Source organism: Physeter macrocephalus, chromosome 2 (genome assembly GCF_002837175.3).
Source record: "Physeter macrocephalus isolate SW-GA chromosome 2, ASM283717v5, whole genome shotgun sequence".
NCBI classification, from domain to species: Eukaryota; Metazoa; Chordata; class Mammalia; order Artiodactyla; family Physeteridae; genus Physeter; species Physeter macrocephalus.
The window spans coordinates 105953283-105981004 of NC_041215.1; the positions used below are offsets into that span (position 1 = coordinate 105953283).

Genomic DNA, 27722 nt, shown 5'->3' on the forward strand with positions numbered 1-27722 from the left:
GGAAAGGTCATTTTTCCACAGTTCAGTTCTCTGAAAAAGTTCCATCTGCCACTGAAAGTCATAGTCCAAGAGTGAAGCTCATTTTTTTACAGTTCAGTTCTCTGCAAAACTTCCATCTCCCACTGAAAGTCACAGTCCAGGAGAGAAGCGATCACATGCTAGAACTTCAGGGCCAATTGGAAAGTCATTATGAACACTCGCATTAGTCAATCTTATTTATCACAAGCCTATAAATGCACAGTCCTGGAAAAGGCGGCCTCTCTGTGCACACACGTAATTTTTAAAAAGGAGAGGGCGATATGAATGGGGCTGAGGTTTGATCACCAAAAATCAGCACAATGAAAACAAACAATAATGAATAATGGGCACTAGAATTCAAATTACCAGATGTTCTAAAGAGATGGGGTGCCAGTTTTCAATTCTGTTTTGAACACCACATTACAAAAGAACTATTTTTAAAAATAAAAAAGGATTAAGGGAAAAGAAAATAAAAATATCTAAATTGTTGAACGACCCCCTGTTTGTTCCTGATAAACTTCAATCACATCTTCTTCCTCCATTCCCAACTGTAAGAGAAAAGAAAAGTGTTAGCAGTAGAATATAAAAGTACTATTTTTTTTAAATTGGCTGCAATTATGTAGCCACTGTTTTAAAATGCAAAAAGATACAAAAGTAATCCAGGGGCTTCCCTGGTGGCACAGTGGTTGAGAGTCCGCCTGCCGATGCAGGGGACACGGGCTCGTGCTCCGGTCCGGGACGATCCCACATGCCGCAGAGCAGCTGGGCCCATGAGCCATGGCTGCTGAGCCTGCGCGTCCGGGGCCTGTGCTCCACAACGGGAGAGGCCACAGCAGTGAGAGGCCCACGTACCGCAAAAAAAAAAAAAAAGTAATCCATAGTTATCCTGTTCTAAAATTAAGGATACTGTTTCCGGGCTTCCCTGGTGGTGCAGTGGTTAAGAATCCTCCTGACGATGCAGGGGACACGGGTTTGAGCCCTGGTCCGGGAAAATCCCACATGCTGCAGAGCAACTAAGCCCATGCGCCACAACTACTGAAGCCCGCACTCCTAGAGACCATGTTCTGCAACAAGAGAAGCCACCGCAATGAGAAGCCCGTGCACCGCAACGAACCCAGTCACCGCAACTAGAGAAAGCCCGCACACGGCAACGAAGACCCAATGCAGCCATAAATGAATTTATTAAAAAAAAAAAAAAGGAATACTGTTTCCTTTAATCTAAAGAACAGGGAGGGGGACTTCCCTGGTGGTCCAGTGCTTAAGACTCTGTGCTTCCAATGAAGGGGCATGGGTTCAATCCCTGGTCAGGGAACTAAGATCCCGTATGCCGTATGGCACAGCCAAAACAAAACAAAACAAAACAAACACGTTTTAGAGAACAGAGAGGTATATCTTTTCCTCTGATACTATGTCTATGAAGTCATTCATGTTACTTTGCTGAGCCAACTTCACATCCCAGTTTATTCACCATATAAAATTTAAGTGTTTCTGAAAAGTGCCTTAAAGGAGTTTTAAATCTAATGAAACATGTATATAATAGTTTAAATAATAGTTTGATGGCATATTTTCTAAAATGCACTTTACTTCTAGATGTAATTACTTGATAGAATCTCTTTCAAAAAACCTGATCTCACTTTGAAATATATGTGGTTTTAGTTAGAAAAATACTGCCTAAGGATTCATTTCTAAGTGGTTTGCTTTGTCATCTATAATTCCTTCTGGCATATAACTATTATTTTCTTTGATAGTAACCACTCAATGAAGAAAACTTACTATACTTCTACTCTTATTTGACACCTCCAATTGTATAAGCTAGATTTTTCAGACCAACCCTTCTCAACTCTTACAGAAAAGGGAAGGAAAAGAAGAAGAAAAAAGACCCTTTAAAATGCCTTATACAGAATATTAAGCAAAGTATAGGCAATTAAGTTTTTTTTAATGTGCTTTATATGCATTGAAATATTCTGGAATTTTTTTCTAAAAGACATTATTAATAATGGTTGCCTCTGAGAAATGGGAATGCAGAGATATCTAAAATGTATTTTCCATTTTATATACTTTTGTAGTTTGGTTTTCTAATACTTTTATTTATTTTTAACACAAGTATTCTTCATTTAAAAAATAAAAGAGTACATTAGGGGGCTTGGTGTCGTATAGAAACCCAGGTGTCACACTCAGGCTTGTAAAGGACTGTAAATCTGTTGATTCTGATGTGCAGATAGGGTTAAGGAGCACTGTAATAGGCAGACTAAAAACAAAAACTAGCACTGTTTCCACTGAACTATAGTGGGTCACAAAAAGAAATGAAAAATAACATTTCAAAGGAAAGTCCAAGATCAGTATTTTATAGGTGACAATTTTGTGCTGAATTACAAAATGTGAAAATTAAAACATGCTAAGAAATCTAAAAATAAAACAGACTTAAGCGGATTTAGAATTTTTTTTAAAGTGATTAATTGGCTCTAGTATTATGGATATCTTGATTGTGATAGACATATGAATATTAAAATAATTATTAATTAAAGAGGCTATTAAAATTTAATTTTAATTGCACATATAGCCTGGTAAATACTACAAGTACTAAAATTCCAAACTTTACAAGGAAGCTTTAAATCAGGAAGGCAGCACATGTCCTCAAATTATGGAGAATATGAAGCCATTAGCTTTAAGGAGTACATTAGCAGAGGGACTTCCCTGGTGACACAGGGGTTAAGAATCTGCCTGCCAATGCAGGGGACATGGGTTCAATCCCTGGTCCGGGAAGATCCCACATGCTGCGGAGCAACTAAGCCCGCGCGCCCCAACTACTGAACCTGTGCTCTAGAGCCCGCGAGCCACAACTACTGAGCCTGCGTGCCACAACTACTGAAGCCTGCATGCCTAGAGCCCATGCTCCACAACAAAGATGAGCCACTGCAATGAGAAACCCACGCACCGCAACGAAGACCCGCCACAACTAAAGACCGCGCGCAGCAACGAAGACCCAACACAGCCAAAAATAAATAAATAAATTTAAAAAAAAAAAGTAGTACATTAGCAGCGATGAGTAAACAACAGTACAAACAGGTCACTCCCTAAAAACCTACTCTCTCCCACTGCCCCACTATTATTCTTCTAAGAAGATAAATCTCTTAATGATAGCGAGGGAGGTGTCACTAAAATGTATTAAATATCTTCTGTGTTGCAGAGATTATGCCAAGCTAGGACAGGGAAAATACAACATGAGTTTGGAATATCTTGTGCCAGACAGTAAGGAAGTACTTAAGAAAGTGGGTAGATACTAAACCTACAGGGAAAAGTCTGATGAGAAAAAGGATAGTCACATAGTTTCAAAGTATGTGCCCACAAATTACTCAATTACAACAGGAAAAACAGTAATTACACAGTAAAGGAAAAAGACAACTGTTAAACTCAATGATAAGGGACTTCAGATACTCCAGATATTACGCCCTGAGAAAGACATATCACCATTTATGTAGTATTCCAGCCAAAAATACATAATCCGAATCTAGTCATGAGGAAACAGAACAGCCCAAATTGAGAGACTTTTTAGAAAATACTTGGTTTGTATTCTTCAAAAATGTAAATGTCATGAAGACAAAGATAGGCTGAAGAACTGTTCCAAATTAAAAGATAATTAAAGGGACCCCTAAATAAAATATGTTGATACTGAACTTGATCCTGTGACGAGGGAGAAAATTTATTATAAAAGGCATAATTGGGACAGATGACAAAATTAGGTTGAAGACTGAAGTTTTCTAACAGTGCTAAGTGTCCTGAATTTTATTAACAGTACTGTGGTTATGTAGAATATATTCTTAAGAAATACACACTAAAATATTTAGTAAATGGCATGGTGTATGCAACCTACTCCCAAGTGGTTTGGATGATATATACATATATATATACACACACACATATTATATATGGGGGGAGGGGAATAATAAAGCATAGGTAGCAAAATGTTAAAAACTGGTGAATCTAAGTGGAAGAGAGTACAGTTGTTTGGACTATTCTTGCAACTTTTCTGTAAATTGAAAATTATTTCAAAATAAAAACTTTCTAAAAAGATGGAGAGGTGTCAAAAAGGAAAGACGCCAAATTGAAGGGGTCCCCACTGGCCAATATCTAAAGAACGTTATTATTCACACAGTTTCAAAGTATATCCACACAAATTATTTATTAATTACAAAAGAAAATGATAACTTTACAATGGATAAAAAATCTGGCAGTTACCGTCTTAACTACATGACCAAAGTTAATATTACCCATAGCAGGACAAATGGAGATCATGTAACTCCTGATATGATGCACTCAGAATTTCACAGCTTCACTCTGTGCTACTCCTACCAAAAATGCAAAACTGAATCTAATCATGAGGAAACAACAGACAAACCCAAATTGAAGGACATTCTAAAATATAGCTGGCCTGAATTCTTTTTTTTTTTTGCGGTACGCGGGCCTCTCACTGCTGTGGCCTCCCCCGTTGCGGAGCACAGGCTCAGGACGCGCAGGCTCAGCGGCCATGGCTCACGGGCCCAGCCGCTCTGCGGCATGTGGGATCTTCCCGGACCGGGCCACGAACCCGTGTCCCCTGCATCGGCAGGCGGACTCTCAACCACTGCGCCACCAGGGAAGCCCCCTGAATTCTTTTAAAAAATGTCAGTGTGATGAAAAACGAAGACTGAGTAACTAACTGTTCCACATTAAAGTTAAGAGGCATGATAACTAGTTAGAATGCATATCCTGGATGAGATCCCAGGTCAAGTTAAAAAAAAAAAAAAAAAAAAAAAGGGCTTCCCTGGTGGCGCAGTGGTTGCGAGTCCACCTGCCGATGCAGGGGACACGGGTTCGTGTCCCGGTCCGGGAAGATCCCACATGCCGTGGAGCGGCTGGGCCCGTGAGCCATGGCCGCTGAGCTTGTGCTTCCGGAGCCTGTGCTCCACCACGGGAGAGGCCACAACAGTGAGAGGTCCGCGTACCACAAAAAAAAAAAAAAGGAGGGAGCTATAAAGGACCTTACTGAGACAGATGGCAAAATCAGACTATTTTGATTGTATATTCAATTACAGTATTGTATCAAGGTTAAATCACTTAAATTAGATAATTTAACTGTGGCTCTTAGGAGAACAATAACAGTGAAATATTTAGGGGTAAAGGGCCAATATCAAATGGCCCACCAATAATGATAATCTGTATATACAGAGAGAACGAAAAAGCAAACATAGCACAATGTTAATAACCAGTGCATCTAGGAAAAAGGTTATACAGGAGAATATTATACTAGTCTCATAATCCTGTAAGTTTGAAATGTTTTTAAGCCAAAAAACTAATAATAACCATACACTGTTCCCACTATCAGAAATATCAAAAATGTTATTTTGTATTTGGAGGGGGGAATCTGTATAAGTATAAATACACACATTCTCACTCTCACACTTTATCACTTTCAGATGCCTGGGGGGTGGCGGTGGGGATGGGAATAGAGAGGGTGGAATATATAAACAGAGAAAACAGTCCATACATACAATAAAACAAATAAAGGCACAGAAGCATTAAAAAACATAAACCAAGATGACAGAGCCAAATATATTAATATACACTAAGCTTCTATATTAAGTTCTCAAAATGGGTCAAAAGTCAAACTTGAACCGTGAAGGTCACCATCACCATGAAAATGTACCAGAAATCTGCCAAATTTGAGGACCATCTGTCCATCCTCAAAAAGACGTAGTATGTGCCTTATGACAATTTCAGTACTCATTTTCTACTTTCCATCTCTCTTTTTACAGGCACTTTTTGAAGGCAGTACAAGGGAAGTTCAACCCAAAAGATTATTTTTCTCTCTGACAAATGATATACCAGTTAAATCAGAGAATATTCAAGAAAAGGACAGTTTAATGGTACCAGTGAACCAAATCATTCAATGCAGAATTTAAAATATGCCTTGAATCAGAGAAGAAATTATACTCACTTCTTTTGGAGTGTGATTATCAGCAATTCTCTGACCTTCAAAGAGAAACCTGAGTGAATTCATGGGAACTCCCTATCTTTGACAGTATGATTCTTTGAGTTTCTTGAGATGTGTTGTCATTTTCACTTTGAAGTGAATCTCACTGCTATCCTGTGCAATTCTCTGACCTTCAAAGAGAAACCTGAGTGAATTCATGGGAACTCCCTAAAAAGGTGGAAAACATACAAATATACAAATCTTAGAAGAGATAACAGGAACTTTGATGCACAAAAAGCAAATAAGAAAGCTTCAACAGAATATGTAGAACATAATAAAACTAGAGAGCTAATTCTATCATAATTATCATTTACTGAGTACCAACTATTTGCTAGGCACCCCCTGTACCAAGTATTTTATATACATAATCATAAATTTTCATCACAACAGCCCTGGAAGGTAGGTATTACCACGTTATCTTCATTTTACAGCTAGGGAATCTAAGGTATGGAGAGGGCACACAAGCTAGCCAAGAACTGAAGGCTAAATCTGCTCCTAAGCCTGTGCATTCTTAACCACTATTCTATATAGTTTCCTCTCAAATCTATAGGCTAACATAAAGTCAGATATTGGATAAGCAGCCTCACTAGCTTCCAACTGTACAAGCAAAATTGGTTTTTAAACAGATTAAATCATAGAAATTCGGTAAAGCACAGCAGCAAGCCAGATAAACTACAGTAAACCTGTGACGCCATTTACAGCACTATAAATATCACAAAAGGTATTAAAATATATTTTTCTAATCACTTATTCCACAAAAATAGCTAAAAGAGAATAGATGGCTCATTTAAAGAGAAATAACTTCACTAATAAGGACAAATCAAGAATCATTTAGTCCAAAAGTATTAGAAAGTTCTGCTCAATAACTAATGTGTTAAGATTTTCACTGTTTAAATACAATACTATCCCAAAAACATCCAAAAAAATTCAAACTATCTTCCAATATGTACTATACTTAAATATATGAGACCTTGCAAACTTACCCTGTATTTGGTTTTAAACTATTTTTTGCGGTTTTTTTGGCCATGCTTCCGGGATCTTAGTTCCCCGACCAGGGACTGAACCTGGGAGCAGTGAAAGCGCCAAGTCGTAACCACTGGATCGCCAGGAAATACCCTGGCTTTAAATTATTTCCAGGGTTGGGACTTTCCTGGTGGCACAGTGGTTAAGAATCCACCTGCCAATGCAGGGGACATGGGTTCAATCCCTGGTCCGGGAAGATCCCACATGATGTGGAACAACTAAGCCCGTGCGCCACAACTACTGAGCCTGCACTCCAGAGCCCACAAGCCACAACTACTGAAGCCTGCAAGCCTAGAGCCTGTGCTCCACAACAAGAGAAGCCACCACAAAGAGAAGCCTGCGCACCACAACAAAGAGTAGCCCCTGCTCGCCACAACTAGAGAAAGCCCACATGCAGCACCGAAGACCCAAAGCAGCAATCAATCAATCAATCAATCAAAATTATTTCCAGGGTTACATTAAAAATAAACATGACTGACAAGGGTGGAATATTCTTTGATTTTAATTATAGGATCTTTCAAAAAAGAAATATCTTATGTTGGAGTCAAAAAAGTTTCTATAGAAACCAGTCTATAAAATCAAAATGGAAAGATGATTCAATCTCTATTGGGTAAGTTTTCCATACTTCAGATATACTGAGTGTCCCATTCCTCATATATCAGCAAATATAAGAAAAAAATTATCAAGCCTCTGTGAACTGAGTATAGAAACTTCTAAAGACTGTAGACTCTGAGCATAAAAAAGAAAGCTAGAAATTATACTAACTTGATGTTATATTATCTCCCCAAACCTAGCACCTTCAATTCTGGATCAATTTAGTTTTCACTTTTGCACTGTTTTTTCTCAATAATCAACTCCCTCATTTACAGATGAGGTAAAAAGACCAGATAATTTTCTTCAGAGTTGTGGTCAACAGTAAATGACAATGTATCCAAGTACCTACTAGCAGACTGCACTTAATACATGTTCATTTCCAATTTTAGCTCCCATCATTATTACAAATGTGAGCTAGAGCTAGTTGAGCCCCAATTAAAAGACTTTACTGAGCATAACAATTAATATCAAAAACAGAAACAGGGAATTCCCTGCCAGTCCAGTGGTTAGGACTCCGTGCTTTCACTGCCAAGGGCGCAGGTTCGATCCCTGGTCGGAGAACTAGGATCCCACAGTCCACGCAGTGTGGCCCAAAAAAAAAAAAAAAAAAAAACAGAAACAAATGTTTATTGTTTTACTCATCCTAACACCCAGATGATCTCTTTTTCTTCTTGCAAAGTCCCAACCATTAGACCACCAGAGAAGTCCCAAAGGATTACTTTTCTTTTGACAAGAAAGAAAAATTAATGATATATAAAGCACTGAATTTAATATTATAACATACAAACCTGTCTTTGACAGTATGATTCTTTGAGTTTCTTGAGATGTGTTGTCATTTTCACTTTGAAGTGAATCTCACTGCTATCCTATGGAGATATGAAGGAAAAGTCACTCTCTGTGTAAGCTATTTGCTTTGCTTGAAACAAATTATTTAATTACACATATACTACAAATAGAAATGTATACCTTGTCTCCTACATTTTCCCACCAAAATATTCTTTTTTTTTTTTTTTGGTGGTACGTGGGCCTCTCACTGTTGTGGCCTCTCCCATTGCGGAGCACAGGCTCCGGACGCGCAGGCCCAGCGGCCATGGCTCACAGGCCCAGCGCACCGCGGCATGTGGGATCCTCCCAGACCGGGGCGCGAACCCGGTTCCCCTGCATCGGCAGGCGGACGCGCAACCACTGCGCCACCAGGGAAGCCCCAAAATATTCTTTTTAGCATTACTAACAGGTTTATTAAAATATTCTAATCATCCTCAAAGTTGCTATATACCCATTTCAAAATAAATTTAATAAAACGAACATAAAGATAATCTGTTTGGGGTGTTATAATTAGCAGCATAAGTAAAAGTATGTATGTGAAAGAATGCATTCCTTCAGAACTACATGCCTATTCTGTTTTCAAAATGAAAATGTGAACTGTCACAAACTCCCAAAGGCAACTCAAAACAAAAAGTACCCCCACAACTGAAGTGTCACTGAAGACGGTAAAACCTACAAAAGGGATGTAGACCACAAAATAACAGACACTTACTCTTGCCATAAAAAGTCACCACAGAGTCTGGCTTCTCTTGAATGAGTAAAATGAGTCAGTCAAATTGATATATGGGATCACAGATAATTTTTTCTACCCAGACTGTCAAGTAAACTACCAGGCAACCATCAGAAAAAAATACTGGCACTTGCATACTGTAAAAATTTCAAAGCTAATCCTAATGATTACATATCACATTCACAAATACATGTTAGTGGAAGTTACATGTTTTGTTTGTAACTATAATTTTTTTAATTAATTATTTATTTATTTGTTTATTTTTGACTGTGTTGGGTCTTTGTTGCTGAGCGTGGGCTTCCTCTAGTTGAGGCGAGCGGGGGCTACTCTTCGTTGCGGTGCGCGGGCTTCTCATTGCTATGGAGCATGGGCTCTAGGTGCACAGGCTTCAGTAGTTGTGACAGGTGGGCTCAGTAGTTGTGGCTCGTGGGCTCTAGAGCACAGGCTCAGTAGTTGTGGCGCACGGGCTTAGTTGCTCTGCGGCATGGGGGATCTTCCCGGACCAGGGCTTGAACCCGTGTCCCCTGGACTGGCAGGCGAATTCTTATCCATTGCACCACTGAGCCCTGCAACTATAATTATTAAAAAAAAAACAAAAACAAAAACCCAGGGAATTTCCTAGCAGTCCAGTGGTTAGGACTCAGCGCTTTCACTGCAGGGGCTGGGTTCAACCCCTGGTAAGGGAACTAAGATCCCGTATGCTGTGAGGTATGGCCAAATTTTTTTTTTTTAATTTATAAATAAATAAATACAAATTCTTTTGCTATGTATAATTTCACAAACAGACAAAATTTCTAGAGCAATACCTCACATCATAAGCTAAAAGCAGTTCCAGATGAATGAAAGAGCTAACATTAAAAAATTTTTTTAATATTTTCTGTTCTTCTTAGGGAGAGACTTTTTCCCTAATCTTGACACTGAGAAATCCTTATTTTAAAGCAAGATTTTAACTCAGAAACCACTATAAAAAAAAAAAAAAAAAAAAAAAAAAAAGGAGATTGATAAATGTGACTTAATAAGAACATAAACCATCTATACAGTTAAGAAGCACCACAAAAGTTAAGAGACCCTGAAGAAAATATTCGCAACATATATAACAGACAAGAAAAATCAAGAAAATATAAAGCATTCCTACAAATCAGTAATTGTTAAAAAGGTAATCCATGGCATAGGACAAACATACACAGGCAATAAACATACACAGAGTTTATTGCACTCTGCTTTATTGCATTTTGCAGATACTGTGTTTTTTTACAAACTGAAGCTCTGTGACAAACCTGAGTTGAGCAGGTCTACTGGCACCATTTTTCCAATAGCATTTGCTTATTTCAGGTCTCTGTGTCACATTTTGGCAATTCCCTAAATATTTCAAACCCTACCCCTGCAAAAAAAAAGGCTCACTGAAGGCTCAGATGATGGTTAGCACTTTTCAGCAATAAAGCATTTTTTAACTAAGGTATGTACATTGGTTTTTTTAGACAAAATGCTATTGCACACTTAAACTACATTATAGTGTAAACATAACTTTCATATGCACTGGGAAACAAAAACTCCATGTGATTCGCTTTATTGCAGTGGTTTTGGAACCAAACCCACATGTCTCTGAGGTATGCCTGTAAATCAGTGGAATAAAATTGACAGCCCAGAAGTATACCCATATATATCTATGGTCAATTGATTTTGACAAAGATGTCAAGCAATTCAATGCGAAAAGGACAGACTTTTCAATCAATGGTCTGGGACAAACAGATAGCCACATGCAAAAGAAAGAAGTTAGACTCTCCTTCAAACTCATACAAAAATCACTCAAAAAGTACTCAAAATGATCAAAAACTTAATGTAAGAGCTAAAACCATAAATAAAGACCTTAGAAGACTCTATAGGTATAAATTTTTGCGACCCTGGACTGGGTAATAGTTTCTTAGATATGACGCTAAAATCATAACAACAAAAGAAAAAATAAATTCAATTCACTGAAATTAAAAACTGTTTCTGCAAAGGACACAACCCAGAAAGTGAAAAGACAACCCAAAGATGGGAGAAGACATTTGCAAACCATCTATCTGATAAGGATCTAATATCTTAAATATATATGACGAGTTATTACAACTCAAAAATAAAGACAAGTAATCCAATCTAAAAATGGACAAAAGATCGGAATAGACATTTCTCCAAAGAAGATGGACAAATGGGCAATAAGAACAGGAAAAGATACTCATCATTAACCATCAGGTAAATACAAATCAAAAACACAAGATACCACTTCACACTCACTAGGATGACTATAAAAAAAAAGACAACAGCAAATATTAACTAGAATGTAAAATAACAAACCTTCATACATTGTCGGTGGGAATGTAAAATGGTGCCGCCACCACTAAAAACAGTTTGGAGGCTCCTCAAAAAGTTTTAAAAAGTTACTACTATATTAGACCCAACAATTCCACTCCTAGATATATAGAGAACTGAAAACATATCCACACAAAATTTACAATGAATGTTAATAGCAATATTATTCATAATAGCCAAAATATGAAAACAACCCAAATGTCCATTAACTGATGAATGGATAACAAACTCGGTATATCATACAATGAAATGTTATTCAGCCATAAAAAGGAATGGAAGGGCTTCCCTGGTGGCGCAGTGGTTGAGAGTCCGCCTGCCGATGCAGGGGACATGGGTTCGTGCCCCGGTCCGGGAGGATCCCACGTGCCGCGGAGCGGCTGGGCCCGTGAGCCATGGCCGCTGAGCCTGTGCGTTCGGAGCCTGTGCTCCGCAACGGGAGAGGCCACAACGGAGAGGCCCACATACCGCAAAAAAAAAAAAAAAGGAATGGAATACTGAAACACGCTACAATTTGGATGAAACTTGAAAATATTATGCTAAATAAAAGAAGCCAGACACAAAAAGGTCACAAATCATGTAATTCCATTTACATGAAATGTCCAAAATAGGCAAATCCATAAACGCAGAAAGTAAAGTAGATTAGCAGTTACTAGAGGCTGGGGGGAAAGGAAGATGGGGAATTACTGCTAATGAATACACCGTGTCTTTTTTGGGGTGATGAAAATGTTCTGGAATCAAATAATGGTAATGGTTGTACAGCCTTGTGAATATACTAAAGCACCTATATTATAGGTGTCTTTTTGGGGGTGATGAAAATGTTCTGGAATCAAATCATGGTAATGGTTGTACAGCCTTGTGAATATACTAAAGCACCTAAATTATACATTTTAAATGATGAATTTATGGTATCTGAATGATATCTTAATAAAAATTTTCAAAATAAGATGATCACAGAAAGTAGGAAAAGGATATGAACACACGATTAATATAAACGTAATAGACAAAAAAATTATACCTCATTGATAATCAGAGAAATGCAAAATAAAATGTCAAGCTATTACACTGGCCCAAAATTGAAAGACTGGTAATATCCCATGTTTCAGAGAATGTGGGGAAATGGTACTCTCATACTTCCATGGTGAGTGTCTACTAGTTCTTTCTTTTGTCCCTTAAAAAAAAAAACTATGAAGATGCATTCCTCCAATAATTTTCAGCTAACCTTAATTATCTGTTAACATCTCAAAAAGGGTCAATAAGATACAGGCCAGAGTCTAGACGTAAGGTGCCAAGAAAGAGAAAGGGGTCAAAAAAAGTCCTGAGAGGCCCTTTGGTTTAAGGGCCCTAGCATTATCACTCAAGAGTAGTCGCTATATTTGCCACGGAAGCATGCTAACCAAGAAAAAAGTTTTATTAGAAGAAATTAAGGTGATCTAAATCTGCCTAGCAGAGCAATTAAGAAAACAGTATCACCCTCTTCTGCCTCCAACAGATGCATATGTAGTAAATGAATCGCCATTTTTAAATAACTTGCCTTAGTTAAATCATTTTCTTTGTGTGTCAGAAATCATTCACACATTCCGGGGTCAAAGGAGAAAAATAATGAAACTCACCTGTCCGATGACTTTGAGTTTAATATATTCTCCTTCCTTCTTATCCCCCAAGTCCTCAGTTGAAGGTTTTGCCTCCTGAAAGAAAAGTACATATAAAGATAAAAGTTCCCATATGCTATTTTAATTATTCACCCATTACTTTGACTTAAGGTACGAAATTTGCACCTGAAAATACAGCGAGCATTTCTTTGCTCTGCCAGCCAATTAAGCAAAAAAGGTCCTAAGTCAATTATTCTCTCAAACACCAGTTCTAAAGATCACTAAAAATCAAGAAAGAAGTCTCTTTTACTATAATAATCCTATAGTAATGGTTCTAAAACTTCACTGAGCATCAGAATCACCTAAAGTACTTGTTAAAAGACTGCTGGGCCTCACACCCAGTTTATTCAGTAGGACTGGGGTGGGGCTGTAACATACATTTCTAACTAATTACCAGGTGGTGCTATTGCTGCTACACAAAGGAACAACCTGGAAACCATTATCTTCAGTCAACTCCTATTAGTCAAAGGAAGCTCGTCTCCATGAATCCTTAACCAAATATTTTGAATCCAAGATTATTTTCTCACAACCTACTGGGAGAAGTTAACTACTCCAATTACAAAACTGTACTAAGAAACATAAATTAATCATATTAACATAAGCAAAGTCTACTTAGAAAGGAAAATCAAATAGCAAAGTATTGGCCTAATGTAGTCTTGAGTCAAAACAAATCAGTTTTAGGGCTTCCCTGGTGGCGCAGTGGTTGAGAGTCCGCCTCAACCCTCCCCGATGCAGGGGACACGGGTTCGTAGTTTTATATCAGCTATTATTTTAGACTATCTGAAGCAGTATATCCAATTTTAAAAGATTAGGCTTGGCTGAAAAAAAAAATTAGGAGACTTAAACTGGAATAAGAAAAAAGCCCAAACAGAGTAAGCAGTAAAAGAGGAGACAAAATTGGAAGACAGAAGAGTATAACCCTCTTATAAATTATACCATAATAAATAAGATAATTTCAAATGAAGGCATACTGAAAAGAAAATGAAGTTAGAATAAACTAGTTGAAACAACTTTGCCATGAAGTATCTAAGAAAAGTAAGCCATTTTTAGTAAAGGCGTAGCTTGGTAAATTTCAGTCAATGGTGTGATAAAAGTAGCTTTCCCGGGACTTCCCTGGTGGTGCAGTGGTTAAGAATCCGCCTGCCAACACAGGGGACATGGGTTTGATCCTTGGTCCGGGAATATCCCACATGCCACGGAGCAACTAAGCCCCTGCGCCACAACTACTGAGCCTGCACTCTAGAGCCCGCGAGCCACAACTACTGAAGCCCATGCACCTAGAGCCCATGCTCTGCAACAAGAGAAGCCACTGCAATGAGAAGCCCGCGCACCAAAACGAAGAGTAGTCCCCGCTCAACGCAACTAGAGAAAGCCCATGCGCAGCAATGAAGACCCAACACAGCCAAAAATTAACTAATTAATTAAAACAACAACAACAACAAAAAGTAGCTTTCCCATGCACTTTACCTTAGTTTGGCCACCACATTAGTCACTTATTTAAATATATGCTTTTTTATGATTCACAGCAATTTCAAGCTGTTAATCCATGCTTGATAAGAATATAACCAACTACACTGTATTTCAGAAGTAAAGTAACAAGGCCATTACCTGTTTATCTCATGCCAGTAAGTGAAAACTAACAAACTCTGCCATTACCTGTTTATCTCATGCCAGTAAGTGAAAACTAACAAACTCTTTAACATTCAAAATTTATTGAATATATTAAACTAGAAGTAGCTTTTAAATTTAAGATACAGGCTAGAGTCCAGGGAAATGCTTAGATAAGAGAACTGACTTCATTAGTGTGAAACTTTGCCTGTTTATCATTCTGCAGTACTTTCAACATTTGCTGACTACTGCATATTATGGCAGCAGGCCAAATTAACCCTCTTTAGTGAGACAGTATTTCACCTGAAAACTATAAGACTGTCTTCAAACATAGTTTCACAACCACATTTCTATGAATTTATATTCAGAGTGAACAGTTCCTTCTTCCTTTACATTACCTAGAGAGGACAAGGACAGCTTATTCCACGCAGTGAAGGGCAAAAAAGAGCAAAGAAGCCCTGAGTCCTCTTTAACTAAGAGAAAGGGTGTTATGAAGCTTTATAGGAGTTACCACAAGGAGAAAAACATCCCCCTGCAACCGGAGCAGCAATACATCAGCATAATGGGAGTGATTTTGCTCCAGTGTTTCCTAGACAGGGTAGGTACAGAGGCTACTCAGAACAAGAGTTCTTCCCCCTTCTCCAATCCACTGTCCACACTGCTTCAGAACTCCTTCTAAAGCACAGCTTCTCTGACTGTATAACTACCCCTAACAAAAAGGTGCTTTAAGGTCTAGAACCAAACTCCGCAGCACCTCATTCAGTTCCTCCATTACTAAGCTCAATTCTCATTCTTCTCTCTCCACTTCCTTTACAAACCATGGATTTGGTTAAATTGGACTATTTGCTATTCCCTGAACATGTCTATAAACATTCTTCCACCTTCAGCCCTTTGCTGTTCCTGTTTCCTTTACCTGTAATACATATCCTCTCTCAATCTCTCTTGAAATCATCTCACAAAAATCCATCCCACACATCACCTGAAGTCCAGTATTTAAAAAAACTCTTCCAGGAACCACGGCACCCCTCAACCTTCCAACTGGGATTAATATTTTCCTTTAATGCTCCCATTGGCGATTTATTCATATCCTTTATGGCATTTATTCTCAATTTAAAAACACTCCTTTTACTGTCTTCTCGAGGAGTCAGCCTCATCTTTTTCTTCGAACTTCTTATGAGAGTACTCAGCATTTGCTGTTTCCACTTTTACTCTCAACCCACTGTACTCTGGTTTATACCCCACCATTCCACTTGACACTTCTCTCACCAAGGTTACCAGTTCAACTCCTTATTGCTAAACCCAGTGGACAATTTCAAGTCTCATCTTTACAACAGACACTATGACTTCTTCCTTGAAAACTCTCTACCTTTGGCCTCCAAGATTCCACTGTCTCCTCATCTTGACCACTTCCTTAAATGCTGGTGCTCCTCTAGGTTCCATGTCTTTAATCCTCTTTTTCTTCTTCCTGTGTGACCCATAACTCCAACTACCTCTCAGATACTAATGACTCACAACCATCCTCACCAACCTGACAACTTTTCTGAGTTTCACTCATTTTTTCAAGTGCTTGAACATCCATCTCCACTTTGGGTGTCCCCATAGGTACCTCAATTTAAATGTCCAAAACTGAATGCATTATCTCTAACTCCTCCGTTAGCTTTAACTCCTCTTTCTGAAAACCAAAATCCAAAAAAACTAATTCCTCCTGGATTCCCAATTACAATAAATGGTTACCATACACTCAGCTGCCCACAACAGAAATTTAGTAGTCATCTTTGGCTACTCTTCCTCTCTTAAATCTCACACTTAATCATTCATCATTCTGACAATTATATCTCTTGGTGACTCTCATTCTCTCCATTCCACTGCCTTGGTTCAGGCACTCACTGTTGCTCATTAGCATTACTGCAATAGCATAACAAATGCCCCAAGTCTAGCTCCCTTCAATTAATTCTTCCCAACTACAACCAGAGCCATTTCTCTAAAATGCAATCTGATCTGCCGAGAATCTTCAGGATTAAGTTCAAACTCCTTAGCCAACATACACTGGTCTTCCACGGGCTGGTCCCTGCGTAGCAATCCAGCCTTGTTCTCCTACTTCTCCTGCTATTATCTTTTGCTCCAGCCACACTGATCTACAATTCCTTAAACATGGCACCCTCTAGCTTATCTACACTATCTCTGTACATGTTAATCACCTCTGCTTGGTATGCCCTTTCCTACCCTATTTGCCTTTCAAGACCACTCAAGCATCGCTTCCTACAAAATGATTTCCCTCATCACCCTCTTAAATGTTCCCATACTGCTTAATCTTATTATAATACGTTTGCATATCTGCGTCTCCCACCAGATTGAGTTCCTTATTGGCATACCTTACTCTTCTCTGTATTTCTGGTCAAGCACAGTGTTTAGTATATATTTTGAAGATACTCAATATGCTTGTTAAATTAACATTTTCTGTGACAGTTTTGTATGTCTTGACTTCCCTACAAGTTTACAAGGAGAGGGTCCAAGTTTTTCATCTTTATAATCTCTGTAGTGTCAGGCAAATACCAGTCAATTATTTAATGCTGGCTGAATTAAGCTGACAGCACTATTTTCTGTATCATACCACAAAACCTTACTAACGCTTCATACTTCTACTGTACACAATAGTCAATACAAACAAGTTCCTTTCAGCATTTTATATTCACAGTTGGGAATAAGAGATAATTCACTTCAATTTCATAAGAACATGTGAATACTACGATTTGAAATTTCCAAAAATAAACTGCCACTTTCCCTAGTCACTCCATTTTGTTGATATCTTCCCAACTCTGAAGCACTAGAGCAATGTCATCTACACCCACTTGTTTAATAGCCTCATGCTTGCCTAATGCAGTCATCCGACTTTTCATGTGCTTTTTTTCTTTTCCTTTGACAAACTAGTCTGGAAAATGAGAAGATCTTGGACAAAAAAGGCCAAAGTTTGTCTCCAGTGATCTTAGTGTCTTTTGTATGCCTTCTTTCCTTCTCTCCCCTGTAAAAAAGCAGCCAGTACAGAATGGTATGGCACACTAGTCACAAAACAGTGAAAGCATTCAGCACTGGGTGTGGGACAGTAGGTCATCAGAGAAAAGAGAATCCCAGAGAGGGCTGGTTGATTTGGCTGGAAAGGTTACACAGCCCCAGAGCAGAAGAAACTGGTAATGTAAAGAAAAGTAAACATATGTACAAGATCAAAGACAGGAACTGGAAACCTCTAAATTCCCAGGTCTGTGTCATCTAGAGATTAAATCATGGTAACTGCAACAGTAAAAGGAATTTATCAGACACCAGGCACTACCAACTCTTCTTTCCAAGATATAAATTAAACAGCTTAGAAATAGAAGATAGCCGGATCTGAAAAGAAGAACTGGAAAGGAAAGGACAGAGAACACAACAATCCTCATTTACAAATGTACAGAATTCAACAGAAGGATTTTATTGTGCCATTTCAAAGTCAAAAGAACAAGAACTTTGCTAAAAATCACTATGGCAATCAGTGTGTTGACAATTCAATCACAGGAAAACACCACCACACTTAACTACCCCCAATCTGTCACTGACCCTTCCAGTTGTACAAGGATTGTTCATTCTTCTGAAAGAGGGGGGATTCTGGGGAAAACTAAAAATAAAGAATACATTTACTCTTATTTGATGACATTAACAAACCTGTTCAATTTTAAAGGTGGGACAACAGTATCCTGGTTTTGTTAAAAGAAAAAGTCCTTCTCTTTTAGAGATACATACTGAAATATTTGCGGATGAAAAGACACAATGTCTGGGTTGGTTTCAAAATAATGTTATGAAGTGGAGTGGGTCATGCAAATGAAATACAATAGGCCAAGAGATGGGTATATGCGTTCAATTATATATAAATTTTTCCATAATAAAACATTTCATTAAAAATACATTCAGGGCTTCCCTGGTGGCGCAGTGGTTGCACGTCCGCCTGCTGATGCAGGGGAACCGGGTTCGTGCCCCGGTCTGGGAGGATCCCACATGCCGCGGAGCGGCTGGGCCCGTGAGCCATGGCCGCTGGGCCTGCGCGTCCGGAGCCTGTGCTCCGCAACAGGAAAGGCCACAGCAGGGGGAGGCCCGCATACCACAAAAAAAAAAAAAAAAAAAAAAAATACATTCAAAGTTTCCAAAAATTCTGTTAACCATAGTTCTTACTGCACATCGGTTTATTTCATTTTATTTCCTAATGAAGAAAGCTCAACAAGGATTAAATTGTATGATTCTAATAACTGTATCCATTATTTAAAGATACAAACCCCCAAATTACAATAAAGTCATCTCCCTCATACTTCAATGGATTTAACACAATTCTAAAAATACACACACACGCATATTTTTTCAGTGCATGCCGCCTATGCTCAAATTTAATGAGACGGTACTAGACATTTGTAATAAAACTGACCAGACTTAGCTCCATAACTTGAAGGTTTAAGTCAAGCTGTCAAGACGCTGGGACTTCCGTAAATTTACATTCAACCCTAGAATTGCAGTTAAACACTAGATAAACAAAGACAACTTCTCAGGAACTAAAAATTATAATTGAAAATCCCACTGGTTGGACTTCCCTGGTGGTGCAGTGGTTAAGAATCTGCCTGCCAATGCAGGGGACTCGGGTTCAATCCCTGGTCTGCGAAGATCCCACATGCCGCGGAGCAACTAAGCCGTGCATCACAACTACTGAGCCTGCGCTCTACAGCCTGTGAGCCACAACTCCTGAGCCCGTGTGCCACAACTACTGAAGCCCGTGCGCCTAGAGCCCATGCTCTGCAACAAGAGAAGGCACCGCAATGAGAAGCCTGCACACAATGAAGAGTAGCCCCCACTCGCCGCAACTAGAGAAAGCCCATACACAGCAACGAAGACCCAACACAGCCAAAATTAAATAATTGTTTTAAAGTTAAAATATATATATGTATATTTATTTATATTTTTAAAAAAAGAAAAGGAAATCCTGCTGGTTATATAAACCCTACTCTCTGTAGTTAGACTATGGACCTATTCAAAGCCTAGAACAAACTGGCTTCACTGTATCCAAAATTACTAGCAGGCAGATTTAGAGGTATGGCAGACATTGTTAATTACCTATCCAGGATCCATTTTCCCCTTCTTCCTTACAAAAGGGAAGCCTAAATTTGCCAGGCAAAAAAAAAGAAAGAAAAAAATTCTAATCTTCTCTTATGGCCACATGATGCAGTGCTGGCCATGCAGATAGAAGGTGACATACTTTTTACTGGTACATACTTTTTGGCATACTTTTATCCTTTGCTCCATCCCTTTCTCCTGCCTGGAACAAGACACAAAGTAACCTTGCCGGCAAGGAGACAAGCATCAGAGTGAAGACATCTGCTAAGGGCAGAGGGGAAAGAAGTATGAAGGCATGGTGGAGCTGCCTTACCACTCCTGAACTATTTATGTCTGAATTTCTTGCTTCTTTAGAAAAATAAACTGCAAACTTGTTTAACCTATTATATATCAGATTTTCTGTTATTTAGTCCAAAAGCAATCCAAATTGACATAGGAGGTGCTCTAAATAGGTAGCATTTGGCTTATATTAAAAAACAGCTCCTAGAAAACCAGCTCAGTGTGCATCAAAAGCAGAAGAGATAAGTAAATTGTGGTACAGTCGTACAATGGAATGCAATGTAGCAATGGGATTTAACAACATACAACTATACACAATAATATAGACAAATCTCCAAACAATGCTGAGCAGAAGAAGCCATACACTGAAATACATACATACTGTATGATTCCACTTATAAAAAGTTATAATGTATAAAAGCAGGCAAAACTAATCTATGTTAGTAGTCAGGACAGTCATTCTTCTTTTTTTAAAATAAATTTACTTATTTTTATAATTATTATTATTATTTTTGGCTGCATTGGGTCTTCATTGCTGCGTGCGAGCTTTCTCTAGTTGCAGTGAGCGGGGGCTACTCTTCGTTGCAGTGCACGGGCTTCTCACTGCAGTGGCTTCTCTTGTTGCGGAGCACGGGCTCTAGGTGCACAGGCTTCAGTAGTTGTGGCACGTGGGCTCAGTAGCTGTGGCATACAGGCTCAGTAGTTGTGGCTCGCAGGCTCTAGAGCACAGGCTCAGTAGTTGTGGCGCACGGGCTTAGCTGCTCTGCAGCATGTGGGATCTTCCCGGACCAGGGCTCGAACCCGTGTCCCCTGCATTGGCAGGTGGATTCTTAACCACTGCGCCACCAGGGAAGCCCTAGACAGTCACTCTTAATCTGGGTGCTGACTGCATGGATGTGACCAGTTTGTGAAAATTCAGAAAACTGTACATTTACGTACACTTTTTCATATATATATTTATCTACAGTAAAACCTTTAAAAACATCTGACCCTGGCTATTGAGAACAGCAGGTCCAGCAAACAGAACTCCACCCTTCCTTCCTTCAGGTCTTTTCCTTCAGATTCTCAATAGCTCAGTAAAAGCAATCAAATGCAAAAAGAATGGTCAAAATATAAAAGTATAACAAATACAACATATCTTTAAATAAACTTTTAAGTCATGCTGAAGGAATTCCAAATTTTAAACCATAAGACTAAGGTACTCAATAATAGGATCTGTGTGGCCTTACCCACATGACTTTTTTAAAGTAGAATATCAGAGAATAATCTATCAAAAAATAAGACACGCACACACAATTTTAATACATTCCAAAATGAGATACCAAACATGACTGAGAGAAAATAGGAATTCCCTGGTGGTCCAGTGGTTAGGACTCGGTGCTTTCACTGCCTGGGCCCAGGTTCAATCCCGGGTCGGGGAACTGAACTAAGATCCCACAAGCAGCGCAGGATTATTATTATCCATAACAATGGATAATATCCCAATGTCCTGGAAGAAGCAAATGATTCAATTTTGGAGATAAAGTTACTAGGTCTATTGCTAATAGAACTAAAGATCGAGAAGGTATGCAAACACATCCAACCCTTCCTCAATAACAAAACATCATGGGAATTGAAAGAGGAGGAGAAAGATACCTGCTGTTTCACGTTTTTGAGGCAACCTTTCAATTCTATGGCCTAGAATGCTGCCTGGAACATCAATAAATACTTGTTCAATGAATGAATCTTACCACTCATTCCTTTAAAAACTTTTACTAAGTATTCAGTCATTCTGCTAGGCACTTCAGAAAAAAAGGGTGAATAAAGCCTGATTCCTGACCCTGGAAAGCAAACAGTAAAATGGAGAAAGGCACTTAAATAAATGATTACAACACTAAATATATGACCTATAATAGAAACATTCTAACTGGTATGAGGGGCTAATGAGTGTCAATAGATATTTGACAACTGCTTTACAGTTTTGAAATCTGAACTACTCCACTAACCCTCATGAGTACTCTTTTTTTTTTTAATTTATTTATTTGTGGCCACATTGGGTCTTCGTTGCTACATGCGGGCTTTCTCTAGTTGCGGCGAGTGGGGGCTACTCTTCGTTGCGGTGCACGGGCTTCTCATTGCAGTGGCTTCTCTTGTTGTGGAGCACGGGTTCTAGGCGCCCGTGCTCCGCAACAAGTAGTTGTAGCACACAGGCTCAGTTGTTGTGGTGTGCAGGCTCTAGAGCGCAAGCTCGTTAGTTGTGGCACACGGGCTTAGTTGCTCCACAGCATGTGGGATCTTCCCGGACCAGGGCTCAAACCTGTGTCCCCTGCATTGGCAGGTGGATTCTTAACCACTGCACCACCAGGGAAGCCCCTCTCATGAGTACTCTAACATAATAATCATATTCAGTTTTTTAAATACTATTAAATAATGTTCAGGCAACATTTGAAATGTTTTATTATAATCAATATGTTTGCAACATTTACTAGCAGCACTTCATGTATCTGTCAGAGAGAAGACAGAATACATCATTCCTCTCCTGGGGCATGGAATGTTTAATGTATGTATCACTAATTAAATGCTCAAATCATAGCAACAGTATGCAGCTATGTATGTTAATACTTATTCTTAACATACTTATAAGCATGTTAATACTTATTCTATGACATAAATAGTATACATAATTATGAACTTCAATATACACCTAGTTTATCATATTCTCCTGCTATCTCAAGCTAACAGAAAGATCAGCAAACATCAACAACAGAAAGATATAAAGAATGCTGCAGGGAATAATGCTATCCTAACAAAAGAAATACAATTAATGTGGTAGATTAAAGATAACTGTAAATTCTTTGTTACTCTTCCTATTAAGAAATGGAGTCTAGATGCCTTTCCCTTGGTGACTATAGTTAATAATACTGTATTGTATATTTGAAAGTTGCTGACAGTAGATCTTAAAAGTTCTTATCACAAGAAAAATTTGTAACTGGGAGATTGGGATTGACATATATAGACTAATATGTATAAAATGGATAACTAATAAGAACCTGCTGTATAAAAAATTAAATAAAAATTCAAAACCAAAAAAAAAGAACATTTGTAACCACTGTGGTGATGGATGTTAACTAGACCTATTGTGGTGATCATTTCACAATATATACAAATACTGAATCATTATGTTGTACACCTGAAACTAATATGTTATATATCAAGTATATCTCAATAAAAATAAATGCCTTTCCCCTGAATTTGGGCTGGACTTAGTGATTTGCCTGACCAACAGAATGCAGAAGTGACTTCCAAAGTTAGGTTCTAGGAGGCTTGGGGTTTCCACCCAAGGTTCTCTAGAACACTCTCTTGTGAGCCCCGAGCTGCCGTAAGTCTGAATATCCTGGGGCCCCCATGCTCAAGAGAATACATGACGAGAACACTCACAGAGGCCTTGAGACTATATGAAGAACCCATCCGTTACAGCCCACAGTCATGTGAGTAATCCCAGCAGAGGCCCCACACATCAAGGAGCAGTGATGAGCCCAACCCACATAGCCCTGCCCAAATTGCAGATTTATGGGCAAAACAAGACTGTTGCTTTAAGCCATTACGTTTTGAAGTAGTCTGTCAGGTACCAACAGATAACCAGAATTACATAATGCTTCAAAATCCTTGACTAAAGATAAAAGGAAATCATTCAATCAATATCTCTCTCTCTCTCCCTCTCCGCCTGCCCTCTCTCTGAGGTGGGGATGGACAGAGTAAAACTGCTACAACAGATTCAGTCAGCATTTGAAGCAAATCAGTCATCCAATTATTACAAATTAACAGACCTGAATTGAAGAGCTGAAGTCCATGCTGCCTTTCATGATTCTGATATGAAAAAGAAACACTATAAATGTGAATGTAAGGGAGGAAGGAAAAATATTTGTACAAATTACCCTTACCAGTTTGATATTAAACTTCTTGTTCTACATAAGTGCTAAGTTTTGCTGCAATGTAAAATTAGGCTAAAAGTGAGCACCCAATCAGGTCTCTATTATTGGTTAAAGGCTAGTCCTTCACCTTTTTTGAGGGATCACGTACCCCTTAAGAAAGCTATGGATCCTTCCTCCCTAAAAAAATACACATGCACAAATATAACTTCATACAATTTCCATACAATTTCAGTGGATTTTCAGCCCTTAGGATTCATGATCCTCGGGTTTAGAACCTGTATTAGAGGATTATTCAATAATGGTACACTGGATAATGATGTCATTGTTAGAATTATGAGAAATTATTTCATTCAAATTCCAAAAATAATCATTTTTCATTAGTCAATGGAGAACCCAGCAATTCAAGTCTTGTGTGACTTTAATGTCCACCTATTTTAACTTGAAATTATTACTCAGTTCCAATATCTTAGCACAGACAATAACCTTCTGAGAGATGCCTCAGAAAATACATCATTCTAAAACAACCTGGTTTATATTGTCTTTTGGGGACAGTGGTTCAGTCTCATGCTGCTGATATGGCACAGTAGTAACTTGGGATTCTTACTCTCACTCATAAGCCTCATCAGGGTAAGAGTTCAGCTTCATATCTCTTTAAATCCTTAGCATCCCAACACTAAAATTGTACTGGGTCCCAATTATTATTAACAACGATGTTGGTCAATCAGCCTAGAGCAACAGAGCTCATACTTTATGGTCACAGGACTCTTTTACACTCTTAAAAATTATTTAGAACCCCATAAAACTTTTGTTAGGTTGGTTATATCTATTGAGGTTTGCAGTATTAGACACTGAAACTGAGAAATGTTTTATATACATATTAATTCATTTTAAGATAATAAACCCAATATATATTAGCAAATAATGTATTTTTATTAAAAATATTTTTCATGTTGCTATTTATGAAAAAAATTTTTTTTTTTTGGCTGCGTTTTGTCTTCGTTGCTGCACATGGGCTTTCTCTAGTTGCAGCAAGCAGGGCTTACTCTTGGTTGCGGTGCATGGGCTTCTCATTGCGGTGGCTTCTCTTGTGGTGGAGCACGGGCTCCAGGCACGCGGGCTTCAGTAGTTGTGGCACACAGGCTCAGGAGTTGTGGCTCGCGGGCTCTAGAGCACAGGCTCAGTAGTTGTGGCGCACAGGCTAAGTTGCTCCGCGGCATGTGGGATCTTCCCAGACCAGGGATTGAACCCATGTCCCCCGCACTGTCAGGCAGATTCTCAACCACTGCACCACCAGGGAAGTCACGAAAAATATTTTAATAATAGCAATATGAAACACTGGTAAGGATATGATGATACCCTCATTAAATGGTACTGTGTATATAAATTACAATTTCTTGAAAGTATCAATGAAGCATCAATCTTAAAAAATACATATTTTTCAAAACAAAACTAGTAAGAAAAGTGGCACTGCTTTGCATTTTTGCAAATCTCTTCAATGTCTGGCTTAATAGCAGCTGGATTTCCACATCTGCTTCTACTGATACATTTCAATCTGTTGTGATATACCAGGTCATGTCAATCTCTAGAAGACTCCAATGAACACTCATGAAAGAATGACAGTGGAGAAGACAATGTCCTAGTATTATCGTGAAAATTGTTTTGGCCTCAAAGACCCCCTGAAAAGAATCTAAAGGACCTCTGGCCTAGAGGCACCTGTTAGTGTCCTAGGTCCTTTAATTTCTTCCTTCAAGTCTCTTTTAAATGACTGGAATTCAAACTGGAGCAATAAATTCTACAATTTACTGTATAATCCCTTCTCTGTACACTGCTCTTTCATCAGACTATAGTAAATTTCAATAGGCTTCCTAGCCACTTCTGAGCATCAAAATAAAAGGTTGATGAAATTAAGCATTTACACCTGTTCTTTCCTCCCTGGTAACCAAGTAAACAACTATCTAGGGAGACAGTTATAATGCCATTCCCATACCAATTTGGGAATTAATCTAGACTGTTAGTAAGAAGATCCACCCAAAACTAATCTAGATTATGGTTTAACCTTAAAAATATAAATGTACATTTTGCACAACAGTACAAATCCACAAAAGCCTCACTTGCTCTCACCAAGTGGTACAAAACTGAACTGGGTTAAAAGCCAAGGGAATAACTGTGTTAAATTTAAAAGTTCAAGTACATTATGGGGTTGAATGAGAAACAGTTTTCTAGATAACTATCACTAAACAAGCAAAAGGTCCAAAAATACTTTAAAAAGTCAAAGTCGTCTGAGCAAACAAAACAAAGTCCAGACAAAAAACCTATAAAGTAAAAACTAGCCATAAACATCGTTAACTAGAAAAGGATGAGGAAGAAAAACTTACCACGTAAAATCGAACACTCCTGATTGAGTGCAAATCCCAAGTAAATTCTTGATATTAACATTCAGATGGAGCACTCTGCTATAACAGGAAGCTTTCTGCAAATGTTCTGCAACTGCTCTACATACACGAAGTTTTCCTATCCTTTTCCTCAAAGGTATCAGTCATCTTCATGTTAACGCCCAGATGAAACGCTTTCTGTTGCTCTAGCAGTTTTGTTCTACTTTGTTTCTTGATTATTCTGAGTTCTCTCTTACAACTGGAGAGCTACTGAACCAATCCCGAGTAAGAAATGGGAAAGTACAAGAAAGAGGCGACAGCTCTGCACACCCACACGGAAAAAGACTCAGAGCAGAACAGAGGCAGCCCGGCCCCAGCTGCAATCCGAACGGAAGGCAGAGCTTTCTAGGTTCCCAGCAACACCAGACAATGTCTCCCTCACCCCCGCCCCCACGTCCCCACTCCAAGACTATCTAAAGACTAAGAACCCAAAAGTGGAGTCCACCCGCTTTTCAGGGCCACGGAGGCTCCGGGGCAGGTATTCTCTCCCGTTACATAACTGGGGCCTAGGGCCCTGCTTCTGCAATGAGTCTTCTGAAGAGGCAGGCACACGGGTTCCCCACGGACCCTCTCGGGAAAGTGGAAGCTGGGCTCGGCACCTGGTCGGCCCCAGAGAAAGAAGAGAGACGACTTGAGGCCGCGACCAGAGGCGCTGGGGCACAGGGGGTGATGAGCCAGCCAGGAGAGGGGCAGGGCGGCTCCCGAAGGCCCGCGGCAGGCCCGGGCGTCTCCGGTCCTACTCCACTCCCCTCCCTCGCCAGCCCAGTCCCCACCGGCCGCCCCCTCCCCCATTCCGCGCTCCCCTCCCCCGCGCCTCCATCCCCGGCCCCAGCCGAGCGGCTGGCGGACCTGCGGAGTAAGGCCTCGGCCACCGCCATAGGATGGCTCCCAGGCCGGTACCTGGTCAGACATGGTGACGGTGGTTTCCCCCGGGGTCTCCGCACAGCAGCGGCCTCGGGTATGCAGAACCTCGCTCCGGGTTTACAAATCCGTCTCCCTTCCCCACAGCACAACACCGCGGCTGGAGGGACTTCCGCTACGCCTGGCGTCACTTCCGCTACGCGCTAAGAGGACGGGGAGGGAAGAGAGGAAAGGCGAGGCGGGAAAACCAGTGCGGGGGGGGGGGGGGGGCTGCCCGGAGGCGGGAGGGCCGAGCGGCTTTAGTGGTGG

The 27722-nt window shown here is 39.5% G+C and overlaps 1 protein-coding gene across 3 annotated transcripts; it reads right to left on the reverse strand.

The window, feature by feature from the left end:
• Positions 1–80: 80 nt before the first annotated feature.
• Positions 81–27615, reverse strand: SUMO1 (small ubiquitin like modifier 1). 3 transcript variants are annotated; one of them, XR_008619005.1, is made up of 5 exons: positions 27453–27615; positions 26496–27151; positions 13160–13234; positions 8434–8511; positions 6147–6196 (listed from the first exon to the last, which is right to left on the reverse strand). XR_008619005.1 is itself a non-coding variant. In XM_055089468.1 (4 exons), exons 1-4 carry the CDS (start codon positions 24049–24051, stop codon positions 498–500), a joined length of 258 nt encoding a protein of 85 aa, XP_054945443.1. In that variant the 5' UTR covers positions 24052–24074; the 3' UTR covers positions 81–497. The 3 variants fall into 3 exon arrangements, 1 of the variants encoding a protein (XP_054945443.1); XM_055089468.1 differs by lacking the exons at positions 6147–6196; positions 26496–27151; positions 27453–27615 and adding exons at positions 81–566; positions 24016–24074; XR_008619004.1 differs by lacking the exons at positions 6147–6196; positions 8434–8511; positions 13160–13234; positions 26496–27151; positions 27453–27615 and adding exons at positions 81–566; positions 5993–6140.
• Positions 27616–27722: the final 107 nt, after the last annotated feature.